General features: G+C 36.1%; 1 protein-coding gene across 1 annotated transcript in view; it reads right to left on the bottom strand.

The window, feature by feature from the left end:
- Positions 1-17,726, bottom strand: part of DYNC2LI1 (dynein, cytoplasmic 2, light intermediate chain 1) — a gene marked incomplete at its 5' end in the record, with an annotated part of 31,296 nt that extends 13,570 nt beyond the window's left edge. The window contains 6 exons of the mRNA XM_008592108.1: positions 13-81; positions 1,012-1,198; positions 5,777-5,865; positions 6,479-6,485; positions 10,654-10,688; positions 17,609-17,726. Of these exons, the coding sequence (XP_008590330.1) occupies positions 13-81; positions 1,012-1,198; positions 5,777-5,865; positions 6,479-6,485; positions 10,654-10,688; positions 17,609-17,726 (505 nt within the window). The remainder of the gene's footprint in view (positions 1-12; positions 82-1,011; positions 1,199-5,776; positions 5,866-6,478; positions 6,486-10,653; positions 10,689-17,608) is intronic.
- Between the last annotated feature and the right edge of the window lie 487 nt (positions 17,727-18,213).

The following is an 18,213-nucleotide window of genomic DNA, read 5'->3' as shown; positions in this document are numbered from 1 at the left end:
GGAAGAGCTTACCTGAAAAATATCATATTTACTTCCAATGATGACCAGGGGTACTGGAAATGGGTCAGTTAACTCACGATCCTGTTAATAAGCATATTTCATTAACTTATTAAATTGTTTATAGCTATGTGCTCAGCAATTCCTACTTACTTCCAAAAATATACCATTTTCATTCTCTTCACAGATGTTGACTTTGTTTGCTTGACATAGAATTTGTTCTAATATTTAACTTTCATTTACTAAATTATACATTTCTTAAGTATAAAATAGAAATGGCAATTCCCTAAATTACTATGATATTTATTCTTTTTCTTGTTCTGTCCTTTTATTTTCCTATACAAAATATCATCTTCCTGTTTTTTTTTTCTATTATTTGTTGTAATAGCATTTATATAGTATGGATTTGTTCTGTCTCAATATTACTTATGTAAACACATTCATATAAATTCTGGGCAATATAAAATGCTCTTAGTTTTCTAGATGATGATATTCATAATTGTATTTACTGTATTTAAAGAACCTGTGTTAATATCACAGCAACTTATAATTTAATTAGTTGTCAGATGATCAAAAGACATTGAATATGTGACAGACACTAAATGAATGTAAAATATAGAGTGACAGTGAAAGCTGTTACAACTCTACTCCTGGCTTAAATCTGTAGCTTCATCTAGTCTTTGCCAGGTGACTTTTGTACAGTTTGTTTCTTTATCTTCATTTTACAGAGATTATAAAATCAGTATCAAACTATTACTTTAAAACTCTATTTCTTTTGACTGGTATTATATGCCGTAACAATCATAGTAGATGTCTAACAAGAAGACACAGGAAATCTTTTTCCTTGTTTTGCTCTGATGTTTTATTAAATTGCTATAATTTTCCAGTGAGCATATTCATTCACATCAAATGAATTTCAAGTCATGCATAAAAATCCAAAGAAGTTGTTTGTGATGTTATCGTTAACTATGTATGGTGCTGAGGATTCCAGGAATAATCTCAACAGCAACTCACTGGATGGTCCTTCTGCATATTACTCCATATCTTCTGTCTCATTTCAGAAGCTGCTTTAGAATTTGTCTTTCCCAGTTTCATTATCACTTTATCTACATGGCTTTTTGTGGCTTTCAACAGATTTTCCATGGTGGGCCAAAGGTCATTAGGTTTTGAAAGATCCAAAACAAGAACAATAGAGAATGTCCTAAAGAAATAAAAACATCTTTAAAAAAAGACTAAAAATAATTACCATTTTGAAATACTAGTATACTGAAATTTATCTAAGAATAACAACACTATAGCTTAAGGAAAAATAAAAACCATAGCATTATTCTAATACCAAAAAAAAAAAAAGGCCAAAGTTATGCTCATTTATTCCAATGCTTTTCACTAGTAATTTTTAAGTGTTACAACCACTAGCGGCACTCATGTTTTTATTTGAACTAAAAATAATCCAGTTCAAACTGAGAAGTTGCAAGCAGTTGGGTCCAAGAATGCCATGTCTGGATCCAATTTTACTATGTGCTCCAAAGAAGAGAAGCAATATAACAAGAGCAGGAGCAGCAACACAACAATCAGGGAAAGGAGAATGCAACAGATTTACTGATAGACTTTGCTAAGAATCTGCCTAGCTTATTTAATCTTAACAACCACTCCTTCTAGAAGATGGTATGATGTCCATTTTATGGATTAGAAGTCTGAGGTGCAGATTTATATAACTAGTAAATTGTAGAACTGGTATTTAGATTCAAAGTTACATGTCCTTCTGTTATATCATTCTGTCTCTGCAAGCACACCCTAAACACCAGATACATCACCAACATCACCACATGCATTTGTACTATGTTCATGCATGTTGAACATAAATCTAAACTCAGCAACAAAAAAAACAAACCCACTTAAAAAACAAAGGATTCAAATAGACACTTCTCTAAAGAAGATATATAGATAGCCAAGAAGCACATGAAAAGATGTTTAACATCACTAATTATTAGGGAAATGCAAACCAAAACCACAGTGAGATATCATCTCATACTGACTGGGATAGCTATTGTCCAAAAAAATTTTTTAAAAGCTAGAAAATAAGTGTTGGTGAGGATGTATAGAAATTGCAACCCTTGTGCATTGCTAGTAGGAACATAAAATGATTCAGCTGCTGTGAAAACAGTATGGCAGTTCCTCAAAAAATTAAACATAGGATTATCATATTATCCAGCAATTCCACTTCTAGGTCTATAGCCAAAAAAATTAAAAGCAGAATGTAAACAGATTTTTCATAGCAACATTGTTCACAGCAACATTATTCACAATAGTCAAAAGGTGGGAACAACCTAAATGTCCATGGATGGATTAATGGATAAAGAAAATGTGGTGTGTACATACAATAGAATATTTATTATTCAGTCTATAAAGGAAGGAAATTCTTTTTAAAAATTTTTTTATTTTTATTTTTTTTAAAAGATGACCGGTAAGGGGATCTTAACCCTTGACTTGGTGTTGTCAGCACCACGCTCAGCCAGTGAGCGAACTGGCCATCCCTATATGGGATCCGAACCCGGGGCCTTGGTGTTATCAGCACCGCACTCTCCCGAGTGAGCCACAGGCTGGCCCGAGGAAGGAAATTCTGACATATGCTACAACATGGATGAACCGTGAAGACATTATGCTAAGCAAAATAAATCAATAACAAAAGTACAAATATTGTACAATATCATTTATATGAGGTAGTAGAGTAGTCAAATTCATGGAGACAGAAAGTAAAATGATGGTTGCCAGGAGCTGGGGGGAGGGGGAAATAGGTAGTTATTGTTTAGTAGGAACAGAGTCTCAGTTTGGGAAAATGAAAAAATTCTGGAGATGGGTGGTGGTGATGGCTGTACAACAATGTGAATATACTTAATGCCAGTGAACTGTACATTTAAAAATAACTAAAATGATAAATCTTATGCTATGTGTATGTTACCACAATAAAAAACAAACACATAAATCTAGGAGTGTTTTAGAAGATGGTCATAATCAGTACGCAGAACCATAATCATGGGCCAATATATCCTTAATCAACAGGGCAAATATTCTGCTAGAAAATACAGCAAGAAATTATAATACTGTATATGTTAGTTATTTTGCTTAGTTTAAACAAACTAGATATTTTTTGTAATTCAAGCAAAATTCTACACTGTTGGTCTAAATTCAGAAAGTAGTCGTTTAGACATTAATTATTAAACCTTTCTATAAAATTACTGTGCTATTACACTGTCTAGCCAATCATATCTATGTCATTTTAATAAGCTCATAAACAGTTTTGATTAACTATAAAAATAACATAACATATATTTAATAGTAAGGAAATTAATTTTATTTTCAAGGTTTTAATGTGGTTATGTTTGAAAAAAAGATGACTATGGTTTAACTTTTTGTTGTGGTAAAATACATATAACATAAAATTTATTTTTTTCAAATGAAAAATAAATTTGCTTTAAGCAAAAAGAGAGATGAATTACTCAATTTTTCTCCACAATTAAAATTTTTGTTTATACTACATTGGCAAGACTTGTTACCTTTTACCTATTTCATAGCAAACGACAGCTAAAAAAAATTATTTTTAAGTAAACTCTTAAAACAGGGAATCAGACCACAGGAAATGTTCTATTACAAATTACCGAAAGTCTGTAGAAATGGTCAAAACATCCATAATTCTATAAACAGTTATTTCAAATATATACAGTACCTAACAGCATTTGGCAATATTATTTTCTCAAGTTGCTGAACTTTGTCCAACACAAGGAAATTATGTGTCAAACTAATTCTGTCAAAAAATGCTCTGAGATTAGCAACTATATTAAGTGTGAAATGTTTTCCATGAATTCTTTAGCCACTCAGCAACCTTCTTTGGACCCAGGCCTACGGCTCCCGGTCCCTCTGGTCATCATAACCCTGACCCTTCTCTCTCCTAAAACAGGCTCCAGCTGCTCTAGGGTTTGAGGGAGAGGAAGACCAAGACCTCACAAAGGGAGGTATCACAGAAGCCGTGGAAAGGTTTGGTTTCCTGCAGAACCCAGAATCTGCACAAGCCCCAAACCTCTTGGGCCTAGAGAAGGGGAGTGAGTTAATTCAACAAGTTAGGGCCAGAACAGGAGCCAACTCACAACCCAGGTAAGAGCCCGCCCCACGCTTTCACCCTTTCAGCCTCTAGCCATACGAACTAGTTCCTTCAGCAACTCCTCACGCTCATCATCTCTTCTCAACCACACGACTACGAATTCTCAGGCTGCTTCACTCATTTGTCTCTATTAAAGAGAGACACATGAAAAACTGTATAGCTGTAAAATTCCATGTTTCCAAAAATTATGTCATAGGAGAAAGGTGAAAACACGAGATCTAAATATCCACATAAAACATTCTAAAGCTGTACAAAGTATATATTAAAGCTAAGAAGACTGAAAAATACCTTGACATGTTAAGAGTGGTTATTTTTTTATTTTTTATTTTTTTTCCTTTTTGTCTTTTTTCGTGTCCGGCAACAGATCGCAACCCTCAGTGTCGTGCCCGTACCGGACCGGGACCGGCAACGGGATTGCAACCCTCGGTGCTGCACCCGCACCTCGCTCAGCCAGTGAGCGGGAACCGGTCTGTATGTGGGATCCGAACCCTTGGTGGGAGCGCCGCCGCGCTCCCAAGCAGCGCACCGTAGCAGTGCACCACCGGGCCGGCCCAAGAGTGGTTATTTTTTATGTGATTCTGGGTGCTCTTACTTTGTACCTTTCAGTATTTTTCCAAGTTTTCTACATGAACATACATTACTTTTGTAATAAGTAAAAGAAAGGTAACTATATTTCAGTTAAAGAAAAAAATCACTGGACAAATAAAGCCAACATTACCCATGTCCATCTAGTTTTGGCAAAATAAATGTCCTGTTAACAAGAAATAATTCCACTCAAATGATCTTAATGGCCAAAAAAAAGAAAAAAATCACTGGACAAATAAAGCCAACATTACCCATGTCCATCTAGTTCTGGCAAAATAAATGTCCTGTTAACAAGAAATAATTCCACTCAAATGATCTTAATGGCCAAAATGTAATAAATAATTGTCAAGCCCTTTGTATCTGGTCCAGTCAGCAGCAACAGTTTGTATTAAACTCTGACAAGAAAAAGATATTTCAGATTTAAAAATTGTTTTTCTTGGCTAAGACTGGTTCCCAGGAACATTGTGAGAAATGTCACAATTTTCCACATCTGATTTGGTCAACATGTAGGAGTCATTGTCAGAAAAACACCACCAAAGGGTTTTGAGGTTTTCCCCTAGGTTCTGTTTCTTTAACCTCAGCAAAAGGAGTGATTTTCTCTCTCCTCCAATACATAGTCTTCCTTCGGATGAAGCTTCAATAGCTTTAAATTCAAAGACACAATATCCAGCTGAAGAAAAAATTCAGAGCTGAATTAACTCACACTCAGATGGACATGGGAAGAGTTAAGCTTTCCAAATTTATTTTTGTCAGATGAATTCATTGCCCAAGTGTTATTTGACATATTTTTTTGTTTGCAGGCTTGCAAAATATATTACTAGTGGGAATGCCAACTATTTCACTTCAGCACAGGCCATAACCTTGGTCCTTTTAAAATCTCTTTGAAAGCATTATAGTTTCAGCACCTAGAAAAGAAGTGGGTATAAGCCTTCAGCAACATAAAAGTGTCCCACAAAATTCTGACTCAAAAGCCGACTCATATTCATCCTGCGGACACTACTGTGTACTAACAACTCTTCTTGGAGCTGGCTCACTTACCGTAAAGTGTCACTTGTGATTGGTATGCTGATTAAATCCAATAAAGAGGTTCCTCCACCTAGTTCCCAAAAGTGAGCAATATCTTTTGGCTGAAAAAAACCAGGTATTTCTTAATGTCAAAATTTTTTGATTTTTTGAATTCTAAGTACTTCTTATACTTTATTAGTACCTGCCAGTAATAATTGTAGATACAAAATATTGTAGTCCTCAATCAAGCCTTTCTTGGCAATCAAAACTTTCTCCTTTCTTTATCCCCTCCATCAAAATGCACCAAATGCCAAAGAACAAAGTAAAATATTAAGAATATAGTGTCTATATGTGTACATAAATGCCCTAATTCTAGTAATATCTTAATAGAAGACATAAACAGTGACCCAATTTTGAAAATATCACATGTAGCATGCACTTAAGCAAATTTTTTTTTTTTGTCCTTTTTGAGACTGGCTGCACCGCGCTCAGCCAGCGAGCCCACCGGTCATCCCTATATAGGATCCGAACCTGCGGCGGGAGCACTGCTGTGCTCCCAGCGCTGCACTCTCCCGAGTGCACCATGGGCTCGGCCCAAACTTAAGCAAATTTTAAGTAATACCAGCTGAATACATTTGGTATTATCTTTTAAAAGACAGTTATAAATCTGGGCTGGCCAGTTAACCCACTTGGTTAGAGCACAGCCTTGTAATACCAGGGTTTTGTTCCCTGTACCAGCCAGCTGCCCAAACAAACAAAATTAAAGAAACAACAACAACAACAATAAAAATTTATACACAGAAATAAAATAGTTGAATAGGAAAACATCTTGATTTAGAAAGAAAGAAGCTCACAAAATGAATCAGACATACAGAAAAGGCAGAAGAAAAGGGATGAACAGATAGCAGTTCTGGTTGCAGATCAAGATTACTTGAGCAAAAGTTTAAGCAGACAGTCTGTGCCCGATTCCCCTGGGGAATCTGACAGGCTACCACTGACAACAACAAGTGGTAGGTGGGGAACAAGAAGAGACTAAACAACTTCTTTTTATTTTTAAAGGACTCTTCAAATAACACGGGATTGACAGGGCTAGGCAGCCAAGTAGTTTGGAAATAGGATCATCTATTCCATGAGAACCTCCCTAGACTGCTAGTTAATGGCATCTCTGCTTCCGTCCTAACACTAAGGAGACTTCAGGCCACCAAAACTGTGTGAGAGCCAACAAAGTGGTTCTATTTAGAACTCTTAGAGAACATTAAATTTGAGAAAAACATAAAGTTTCCAGACTGAATATGGAAAAACCCCACTTAAAAAAAATATGTTCATGGAAAAAACTAGGTAAAAAAGAATCACTTGGGTTTTTACATATCTGCTACCATGAAGCTGGAAGACACAGATGGTCATTAAAGCAAATTTTAAATGAATACATATTATTTTGCAATTTTGACACTCTCATCTCATAATCTCTAAAATTGTTTTGCTGTTGATATTTGAATCATTAATGCTTGGTGGGGGAATAATTTTTCATCGGAAAATCTTTCTTGATTCACTACTGATGAAGGGGAGTTTTTAGAGCTCTTCTCGAAAGTTAAGCTTATGAAAGCTGTCTCAAAGTTTCCAGTGAAAAGGATAATTACATTTCTAGGCATATTATCACTCATGTCAAAATTCACATGAGTCACACACAAAAAAGTTTGCCTGCATCCCAATATAGTATGTTTTTTTCTTTTCTTTTTAATTTCACAGTTTTAATAACCACCTTTTGTTGGTGAATTCAGGAAGCACCAACAGGTAGTTTTAACTCTTTATATACTGTCCAATGAGCAAACATTTGGACTAGATCAATCTATAAAAATTTGCATTTGTTATGGGAGTGGTGGGACCCTCTGCTTAGATTGTTCTTCGACAAACCTAACTTTATTTAAGACCCCTTTTAACTAACTTTACTATGACCCCTTTTCATGTGAGGACTCCAACAAAAGAAATTATATCTAGGAATTTTGCCCCCGAACATACATTTATACTTTCCCTCTATCCTGAATAGCTTTTAACCTTCCTCTGAAGAGACACTAAAACAAGTGAAATTAGAATTATATTCAGTTAGGGCCTGTGGTCTCAAACAGTACTACCAACTTCAAGATGCATTTTAAAAAATACTAATAATTTAGATTTTGAACAGTATATTTTCATAAATATTCCACAGTTCAAATCCATATTTTTAGCTGATATTTTAAGAGATAGAAAGTAACTCACAATATTACTCTCATTTGAAAAAAGAAAATGTCACATTAACAATTAATATTAATACACCAAAGAATTATACAAAAAAGTTATAAAAGAATCTTATTCCAGCATTTTAAGACATAAATGAGAAGGCTAAAACCAAAAAAAACCTGAAACTCCATACCAATTAAACAACAACTCCCCATCTCCCCAGCACTCAGACCCTGGTAACCACCATTGTACTTTCTGTTTCTATGAGTTTGACTACTCTAGATACCTCAATGTAGACAGAATCATACACTATTTGTCTGTTTGTGTCTGGCTTATTTCACTTAGCATAATGCCCTCAAGGTTTATCCATGCTGTAGCATGTGAAGGGATTTCTTATCTTTTTAAGGCTGAATAATATGAGGGATCTTCAAAAGTTCATAGAAGGATTTGTATTAGCTTTTAATTGCTTTTTTCAACAAACTTTTTGAAGTACCCTCGTATTGATATATATCTATTTTTAATTTGGGAAAGAAAAAGAAAAAAATTAAATTTGTGATTTACCTATTTATTAAACATTTTGAATATCACCCCTACAAATAACTTTTTTGACACACATATAGAATAATGTTTGGTTATATTTCCTGAAAGACAGAAATTTCCTTTAAGAAGCAAAATTGTACTTTCAAGATAAAATGTATAAGATCTGATATTTAACCTACAATTTGGAAAACTGTCCTTTTTCTGAGTAGACTATCAAGGAATTGAAATTAATTACTTTCCATTCAGTACAGTATTTTGGAGTATTTCATCCTGATATTGTATTAGATGATTTGTTTATAATAGGAAAACATCTAAATGTGGTTTAAAGAGAATCACGATTCCTTGAGATGGAAAGATGACACAGGTATCACTGTGGATAGTTCTAAGAAACAATTTTGTTGGTGAAAGGAATGACACAAAGCTAGGATTCTATTGTTTGTATTCTTCAGTAATATTTTTCAAATAAATGATATTTCTTTAATGTGACCTTAAGATCAAATTCCATCTCTTTTAATGTTTTTGGAGAAGTTATAACAAATATGCATTAGAATGAAGGGTAACAGAGAAATATCTTCCAAAATTGATTAAAGTCTTTCCTTATCAACTTCCTGTAACATTTACCAATCATAATCCTAAGTCTTAATCTGAGGGCCTGATTCTACAGCATAGGAGGTTAGGAAGTATATAAAACAAATGGTAAAATGTATAGTTTGAGGACTGACACTGTGCTTAAAAAATGTACCCCAGAGAAATGTAAAGATTATATTATTATTTTATTTATTTATTTATTTTTTTGTCTTTTTTTTCATGACCGGCAACGGATTGCAACCCTCAGTGTCGCGCCCGTACCGGACCGGGACCAGCAACGGGATCGCAACCCTCGGTGTTGCCTCCACACCTCGCTCAGCCAGTGAGCGGGAACCGGTCTGTATGTGGGATCTGAAACCTCGGCGGGAGCGCCACCACTCTCCCAAGCGGCGCACTGTAGCAGTGCGCCACCGGGCCGGCCCCAAGGCTTACAACTTTTTGTTCCAACCTTGGTGTTTAAGATTCTCTTTATTCAAATTAAGTAGTAGATAATTAATATTAAGTTTTTAAATGAATAAATGAGTGAATTAATGAATAGTTCTAGCCCAAATAAAGCTCATTTTAGAGTTTTTCAATTATACAGAATTGAAAAAAAAAATCAATTCTTATTTAAATAAAAAAATGATGTTTTCCTTTCATATGCCAAATGAAAGAAAAATTGAGCTGAAAGTAAAGTTGATTGAGTTGATGTAAATATTTCAGTGAAGAAAAAGCTTGCTGGGGCATTTGAGATATCAGTAATTTAAATCTCCAGCTAGATATGAGGCATTATTCAATAAAAAATAGAAATTGCTTTTTTATTTCAAAGTGTTATGGAATATTTTACTTGCCAAAAAAGAAAGTTTATCTGGCATTTGCATATTATCTTCTAATACATGACTAAATCTTCATTCTTCTCCCTTCCTAATTGATAAAGTATTCACTATTTCAATAAGTTCTTGTGAATTTAAATTTTGATTAATTCATAGGTGCATAAATATTGATGTTCTTACTTTCTTTTGAACTGGGTATATTCCTAACAATTGCTAATTGCTGAAATAAATAAATGTCATAAATACAGCACTTAAAATTGGAGGAAAAGATAATAGCAATATTAAAGTAGATTATATTATTAACGTTCAAATAATTATGGATTAGGTAGAATAATAATAATTTAAATACCAGAGTGGCACAGCAAGAAAGAAGGTTAATACTATTGAAGGCTGGGTAATTTGGATAACATTTCTCCCTCAAATAAGGAAATCCAGTATTAATTCCATATAATTTTTTGACTGGATAGTTTTATCTTCACAGGAGCTCTTAAAGGTTATACTAAGAATTTACTAAGAATTAAATATGTTGCTTGGGTCTCAAAATCATTCTCTTTCCATATGTTTTTTAGAATCTAACTTGCCTGGGCTGGCTGATTAGCTTAGTCGGTTACAGCATCATGTTAAAACAACAAGGTCAAGGGTCTGGATCCCCTTATTGGCCAGCCACCAAAAACAAACAAAATAAAATAGAATCTAATGTGCCCTACACAACTAGAATAAGCAAAAATGAAGTCTAAAGGTTAACATAGTACTTACCTGTCAAGACACCTTAGAATAATCGTAGTCTTTCCCTGAAAATTCAAAAAGAAAGAATACTGTGTTAATGTCATCCACATGTAAAATTGTATTATTGTTCATCATTGTGGCCCAAAATAGCTTTTTAGTCACTTGAATGATAAATTACCTGGAAACTAAGAACTAAAAACTTTCAGAATTGATCTAAAGTTTGATAAGTAGAAAAAGTTAACTGTCAACTTTCCATCACAGTGTAACTACACTCATTATTATAATTATAAAGTCCCACAGATGACAAATACTAGCAAATCATACCTCACTTTAGTGGTCAACTTGGCAGCTGTCTTAAATTTTCTCTCTACTCATCAATACTAATTACTGGTTAAGTGGATGATTAGTGTCTTCTAAAATGTGTTAATTCCAATTGTTTAAGTAGAAATGAAGAAAAAAGATAACATACAAATAAAGGACACATTGCAAATATGTTCAAAGTAAGCAATTCAGATATTGGGTTAGAGTACTTTGTTTTAATTTAGAATTAATTTCAAGTCTCTTTTTAGGAGTCGGGAAATATAGGTTCTGGCCCCATCTCTGCCATGAAACAAACTCACATCTTAGCCAGGAACTAGTTCAGTGGTTTAAATCATTGTTTAACATTAAAACTCTTTTTTTTTTCCCCTAAACAAATTACTCCTTACAAGAAAAGGTAAAAGAGGAGCAGCAGGGACTTCCAGTCAAGATGGTGGAATAGATGGTCCCCAGTGTCACTCTCTCCCACAAAGCAATAAATTTAAAACTATAAAAAAGCAATAATAGCCAAGCCAGGGCTGCTAGAGCTCAGGGGAAGAGGAGGAGGGACCTAGGGAGTGCAAGAGGGTGGGAGAAGTCACAATAAGAGAAAGAAAAAACGCTCTGACCATTTTGAATCCTGGCTGCTTCCAGGCTGGAGCTGCTGAGCTCATGGAGCAGGAGCTGGCAAGAAGCTGCAGCTGTGCCTTTCGGATGAAGCTGCTTGGAGGCAGCAGGGGAAAAGAGAGCCTTGGCGGCCCCCAGGCCAGCAAGACCACTAATAGGGTTCCCGTGGACCCACAAAGGACCAAGGAGCCACAACAACTGAAAAAAAGGAGCCACTCAGAGGCTGGTGAGTCATTGCAAGGGACCAGAGCATGTCCTGTCCCATGAGAAGTTTTTGGAGCATGGGCAGTAGGGGAGACAGGTCCACTGTGGGAACACTGGGGCATAGCAAGGACAACCGATCTACACCCCAATCAGCGCAGGACCACTCAGAGGAGACTGGTAAGGAATGTAGAATTGCATGGGGTGCAGCTTGATGAAAAGACTCAGGCCCAGATCATTCTTTCTACACAACCCAGGTAAACTGGATTTCACTAGACCCAGAAGTACCTATAACTCAACCATTAAAACCTGTGCTGCACAAAAAGCCTTCTCTAGGGAATCAGCAGCAAAGCAGCAATTTAGCTCAACCACAGAGCTCAAGTACTGGTCACCACAGGAAGTTCATTTTAGAAGTAAACAAAGGACAACAAATTAGTTCCAGCTCAGAGTTTAAGTGGTGGGAACAGCAAATAATCCAACACAGAACTGAAAACAGAGACAAAGTTTGATATTAACTACTAAAGGTCTCATTTCACCAAAGAACATCTATAACACTTAGAAGGACTAGAAGTCCCCTGGGCTACTAAGCCAGAAAGTGGGGAGGGCCAGGGGCCTCAGCTATGCCCCCTGACACCTGCAACTGGTCCCAAGGATGGCAGGGGAGGGCCTCAGCCACCCCAGAGACAACCATTGAACCACTGCAGGAAGCACCCCGGCTTGGGAGAGCTCAGGGCGGTCTGAGGGCCTCGGCCACACAACCCCCCCACCCCCAGCCAGCCCAGCAAGAACCACCAAGCTGCCACAGGAAGCTCCTCGGGTTCTCCTGAGCTGGGGTGGTGGGGGGCTGAGGGCCTTGGTCATGCTGCCCCACACCCACAGCCACCCCAGCAATGACCAGCAAGCTGCCACAGGAAATGCCCTGGGCTCTCCCAAGCCAGGGCAGTGGGGGGCCGAGAGTCTCAGCCATGCCACTATGACATGTGCAACCAAGCCAGTGATGACCAGTGGGCCACAGCAAGAAGGGCCCCGGGTTCCTGAGCTAGAGTGGTGGGAGGCAAGGGATTTTGCCACTCCTCCTTGACATCTGCACCTAGACTGGCACTGACCAAGCCACTGCTGGAAGCCCCCTGGTCTCCCCTGCGGGAATGTGGTGGGAGCCACAGGCCTCAATCCTGCCCCTCCTCCTTCCTCCTTCTTCCATCACATTTCCTTCCCCTTTCCCCTCTCCCCCTCCCTCCCAACTGCTCCATAACAACATCCTAGAATGTAAAAAAGTGATATTAATAAAATAAAAATAAATAAATAAATAATGAAAAGAGGAGTAGCAGGGAAAGATTTCCTCTACCGAAGGAAAACTTTGTGTTTCAAGGAAAGTAGTTCTGAAAACCCTGGATTGCCAAAAACACAGAACATTTTACTACATACTTTTTTTTTTTTTTTTTAATAAAAAACCTCCTATAATTTTTAACAAAAAAGATGATAAATTACTCTAAAAAACCTCCTATAATTTTTAACAAAAAAGATGATAAATTACTTCAGGTTATATCTGGAATATGATCAAATTGAATGAATTTTTTGTAATGAGATATATAAAGAAATAATTGGAATAGTATAAAAATGTATATTATTGGAGAATGTTTTTGGCCAATATTATAACAAACTGAAAAACTAGAAATAATCTAAATGTCCCAAAATAGAGGACTGGCTAAATTAAGTATGGTAATCCATGCCATGAAGTAATATGCAGCTATTAGAAATGACAGTGTAGAAATATACTTACTGACATGGTAAGACATTTATAATAGATTAGCTTGATCTTGTTTTCAGTTAAAAAATCTTTTCCTGCTTCCTTGAGGTATACATACATACATATGTAAAGAGAAACCCACAAATAAATAAATCCAGAGGGACACCACTATGTTAATAGCGATTGTTTCTAGCTGATGGATTTGCAGGTAATATTTTTATCATATATAGTATATTTTTAAAAGTTTTAAATAAATGAGGACAACATTACCTAAAAAGTAATGTACTCTAATCAGAATTACTATATTTTAGAATCGGAAGGAATTTTATATAATAGTAGGGCACTTCAAAAAGTTTGTGGAAAAATAGAAAAGAAATATGTATCTTTCCATGAACTTTTTGAAGTACCATCATAGCTAGCCAATTTCCTCAGATTCTCACAGTACCCTAGTATTGGTTTAAGTCATTTTTTATTATAATTTCATATAAATGTATGGTACTACGTGGTGACAATTCCAAATAAACATAAACTCAACTCTGGAAACTAAAATCAAGTTTTAGATGATCATTAAAACGATAATCCAAAGTTTAAAAATTAATTGGTAAACTGTGGCCCCTGAGAGTGAGTCCACAGACGCCTGGGATTCCTAATTCACGAAACATTGACCCAGTACAAGCTCATATAGAGGCATAAAAATGAATCCCATCCTCCCTCCCACTACCTCAAGCACACCAGAAGTCCAGTCATCTCCTCTGATCCATTATCCCCAGAACTCTGAATTCCACAATCCTCTACACATCCTTTCATCTGGCCCAATAATCTTGTCCCACCCTCCCTTCCTCTAAAATCCTTTTACAACTCCAGCTCCACGAGTGGCCAACTCCCCAATATCTCAGCCTCTTCAGAATGTTCTCTCCACTTATTGGTCTTAACTAAAATATGGCTGTCCCTTGACCACTTCCTCCAAAGCCTTGTTAAAAAAGGTCACCTATTCTCACCACACCATGTACTTCAGGGCCCTCCTTGCACCCCAATGCCATCTATAAACAACTACTCTCCCTCCCTCCTTTTGCAACAACCTCAGCAGTCTGTATGGGTTTACCACCATGGTTGTTGTCATTTCTTTTGGCTCGCAATCTCCCTTTTCCTCTCAGCTATTGTCATTAGTCTTGTTAACTTCACACCTATGCGGGCATGGGCAAGCCACCCAATACCATAACCTCTCAGTGCATTTGCCTTCTCATAGAGGCCTTTTCGCTCACTACTTCTGCCGCATGTCACTTCCAAGGTTACATCTTGAATCATCTCACCACTGGAAACTACACCACTTCCAAAATCACACATGCAAATGAAATGACATTCTCCAACCACTTCAGCAATCCCTACAGTAACACAGTAACAATTCTTGGGCCTCAGTGAAAGTTCTCAAAAGTCACTGTACCCCCCCCGCCCTCCCCCCAAATTTCTCCTTCTCCGTCAGCCCCCTCCTACCTTCATTCTCCTTTTCCATCTTAGAATCCATAGGTTATCATTATAATCATCTCTTGCAAATATCATCCACACCCACACCCTATGCTTTCTTAGTTTCTATTGCACCTGCGTAACAGAAACCAACTGCAGGTAAACTCAATCACCTTCCTCCTCCATGCCTGCACCAAAGCAAGTGAGTGATAGTGGAGAAAAATTATATATACTGGGCAGATAGCATCACCTTAATCCCCAATATCAAAATAGCAGTTAACATCAACGGGCAATCCTATCACATTTGTCTAGCATGTTCTCTCTCCCATTAGTTGCAGAGCTGTTTCATACATTTTCTTGATCCTCTCCTTAGAATACTCAGTTAACCCTCTTCACCTGTATTATTTCTCCTTCCTTCCTTCTTGCCCTTTAAGTTTCAGACATCACCCTCTCTTAAGGAGGCTTTCCTAGTCTCCCAACCTCTTGGGCTGAGTTAAATGCCTCTCCTATCTTCCACCATAGCATGTCTCATTGTCCTGTCATTGTTGGTGTATCAGTACTAGTACCCAAGTGCCTTCACAGTAGAGAATACGTCTTTCATTCCTGTTTCCACAGCATCTGGCAGGATGCCTGGCACATAAAATATGTTCAATAAATGTCTGCCAAATGGGTGAATACAAGGTTGGAAGGAGAGAAAGAGGAGGAAGTAAGGCAGTTGGTTTCTTTGGTAAAGAATGATTACTATTAGTTGAACAATAGAAGCATTAATTGCCTTTCTTTACCTTTCCAAATAAATTAGCATTCTGCATAAACACAGAATCAGATACTTTTTAAAGAACCATACCCTCAAAAGTTCTAGATATCTCAAGGGAGTTGCCAATTCCTCAAAAACAAAATTAGTTTTAATTTATGTTAGTGAGAACAAAAAACGTTTGTATATGCCACATATTGATATAAAAAAAAGAGGGTGGTTTTACAAACAAAAAATAAAACATAGACTGAAACAAAACAGGTTGTCACAACTACAAAGAAGTCAAGAACAACTGTTACAGAGCATATTTAGTAGAAGAGGCTAGTAGGGCATTTTGTGCATAAGCATTTGTGTGCTGGAGTTAGTAATCAAACCATTAGCACACGCCATCTTCAACGATATGAAAGTGTCTTCTTTATACGGAATATTTTTTTGTAATAGGAATGTATTTGTATCAAAAGACTAATACTGGTTATTTACTCATTTATTTGATCCATGTATGCACCTACATGGGAGTAAGATAAAATATAGGAAATTGTTAAAGTACTATAGCCAATATGAAAATCACTCTTCTCACAATAGTAAATTCATGAAATAAAATGTTTATATACTATAGCTGGGCTAAAAATTTAAAATATAAATGATTCCTAAGACAATTTTATTTTAAAGAATTACATTCAAATTAAAAAAAGCAAAGTGGGCCAATATGAAAACTTTGGAAAATACAGAAATTAAAACCAAAATAAAAACACGGAGATTAAAATTTTACCATTCATATTTCTAATTTTCGTCTTTGCATATTTATGTAGTTGAGACCATATATTGATGTGTCCTACTTTTTTCAATTCACATTACGTTATTTTTTTCTTTAATTAAATTTATTTATTTAAAAAATATTTACATTATTTTCTTTCATCACTAATAACTCTTCTCTGGCTGCATAATTATCTCCTCCAATAAATATGATCTTCATGCTGTAGATACTACCCACGATGTTGGGTGTCTGGACGTGTGGGGAGGGCATTCTGGGACACACCAAAGACAAGAAGGGTGCTCTGGGCAGTGATGCTGCCTATTGACATGCAGCCTTACTCATGCAGTTTAGTTTCTGAAAGGTTCATATTTTTCCATGCCCTTAAGTGGAAGCAGGAAGTACAGAAATTGGACAGCAATATGAACCCCAAAGAGAAATGAACTATGATGTTACACGAATTTCAGCATCTTGGATCTGGCAAGCCTTGACCCTTTTTAGAGAGTGTCACCAGCAGTTCTGCCTCCTTGGCAGGAACTTTGTGGGCCAAGACAAGCTGCGAGTAGATACGATGCATGTGTTTCTGCTGTCTGGCCACTTCCAAAACCTTTCCGTACTCCTGCTGAATAAAACAGAAACTTACAGGGGAGGGGTCTCTTCCTCCCAATCAGTGGTCCAATGGAACTGCTGCCATACTCTCCCCACATTTTTCAAAACAATTAAAAACTCCTTTGACAAACATTATTGATACAATTCATTTATTCCTTTAATGAGATTCCTAAAAATGAAGTAACTGATTCCAAAATATGAACATTGTTAAGATACTATATTAATGATTTAGATGCTGACTTAGATATTTAAATGGATCCTGGCTTTTATACTTGAGGTAGAAGACCTAAATATTTTCAAATTATGAAATAAAAAACAATTGTTAAAATATACTTTAAAAAAATTTGTTTACTATTATAATTTTTCCTAGATTAATAATAAATACTTTCTATTTCACATTAAACCAGATTGGTCTGGTTAATCTGGTTAAAAAGCTGAAGTATGTAAAATTTTATCAAAGTATTAAAATGAACTTTAGCACTACTGATTGTTAATTCATCACAATAATTGAAAAAAAAGTTTAAAAAACAAAAAGTATTACCCCATTTTTACTGCCAATGAAAAAAACAGATTTTTCTCCAATTTCAACTCCATCACTGTCACTTCCATTACTTCCTCTTTTTTCCACTTCAGCTTTTGCAATTTCCCAGAGAGTTTCACTATATGAAAGGCAAGAAAACAAAATTCAGAGAAACAAAAAGAATCCTTCCAAATATTTATTTTGAGCTCAGAGAAATTTCATTTCAGTAAAATTTATAAAACACATTAACATTATTTTCTGGAGGACAGACAATAAGCTGGTAAAACATCTGAGGATTAGTCATTCTGTGATTTTTTTCCCTTTGAACTAGTTCCTTGAAGAATACTGAAATAGATAAGCAGAGCCTTTATCACCAGGACTTCAGGTTGTCTAATTTGGGAGCTTCCAAGCAAGGTCCACATATGAAGGTACAATGGCTTTTGGAAATGTACAGCTTGAAAACCACCAACACTCAAATCATCTAGGAAGATGGGAAATGTGTAAAACCAGTGTACCAAATAATCTTTGCTCTCTGAAACATTTCTGTTTTTGTTTTTTAAATTATGTTTTTGGCTCAAAATCTCTTTTTAAAATCTAAAAGTATAAAGAAGAAAGGAAAAAAAAAA

The sequence above is a fragment of the Galeopterus variegatus genome, unplaced genomic scaffold (genome assembly GCF_000696425.1).
Source record: "Galeopterus variegatus unplaced genomic scaffold, G_variegatus-3.0.2 Scaffold7597, whole genome shotgun sequence".
NCBI lineage: Eukaryota > Metazoa > Chordata > Mammalia > Dermoptera > Cynocephalidae > Galeopterus > Galeopterus variegatus.
The sequence above is the reverse complement of the archived record's forward strand: the minus strand, read 5'-3'. Positions and strand labels throughout refer to the sequence as shown.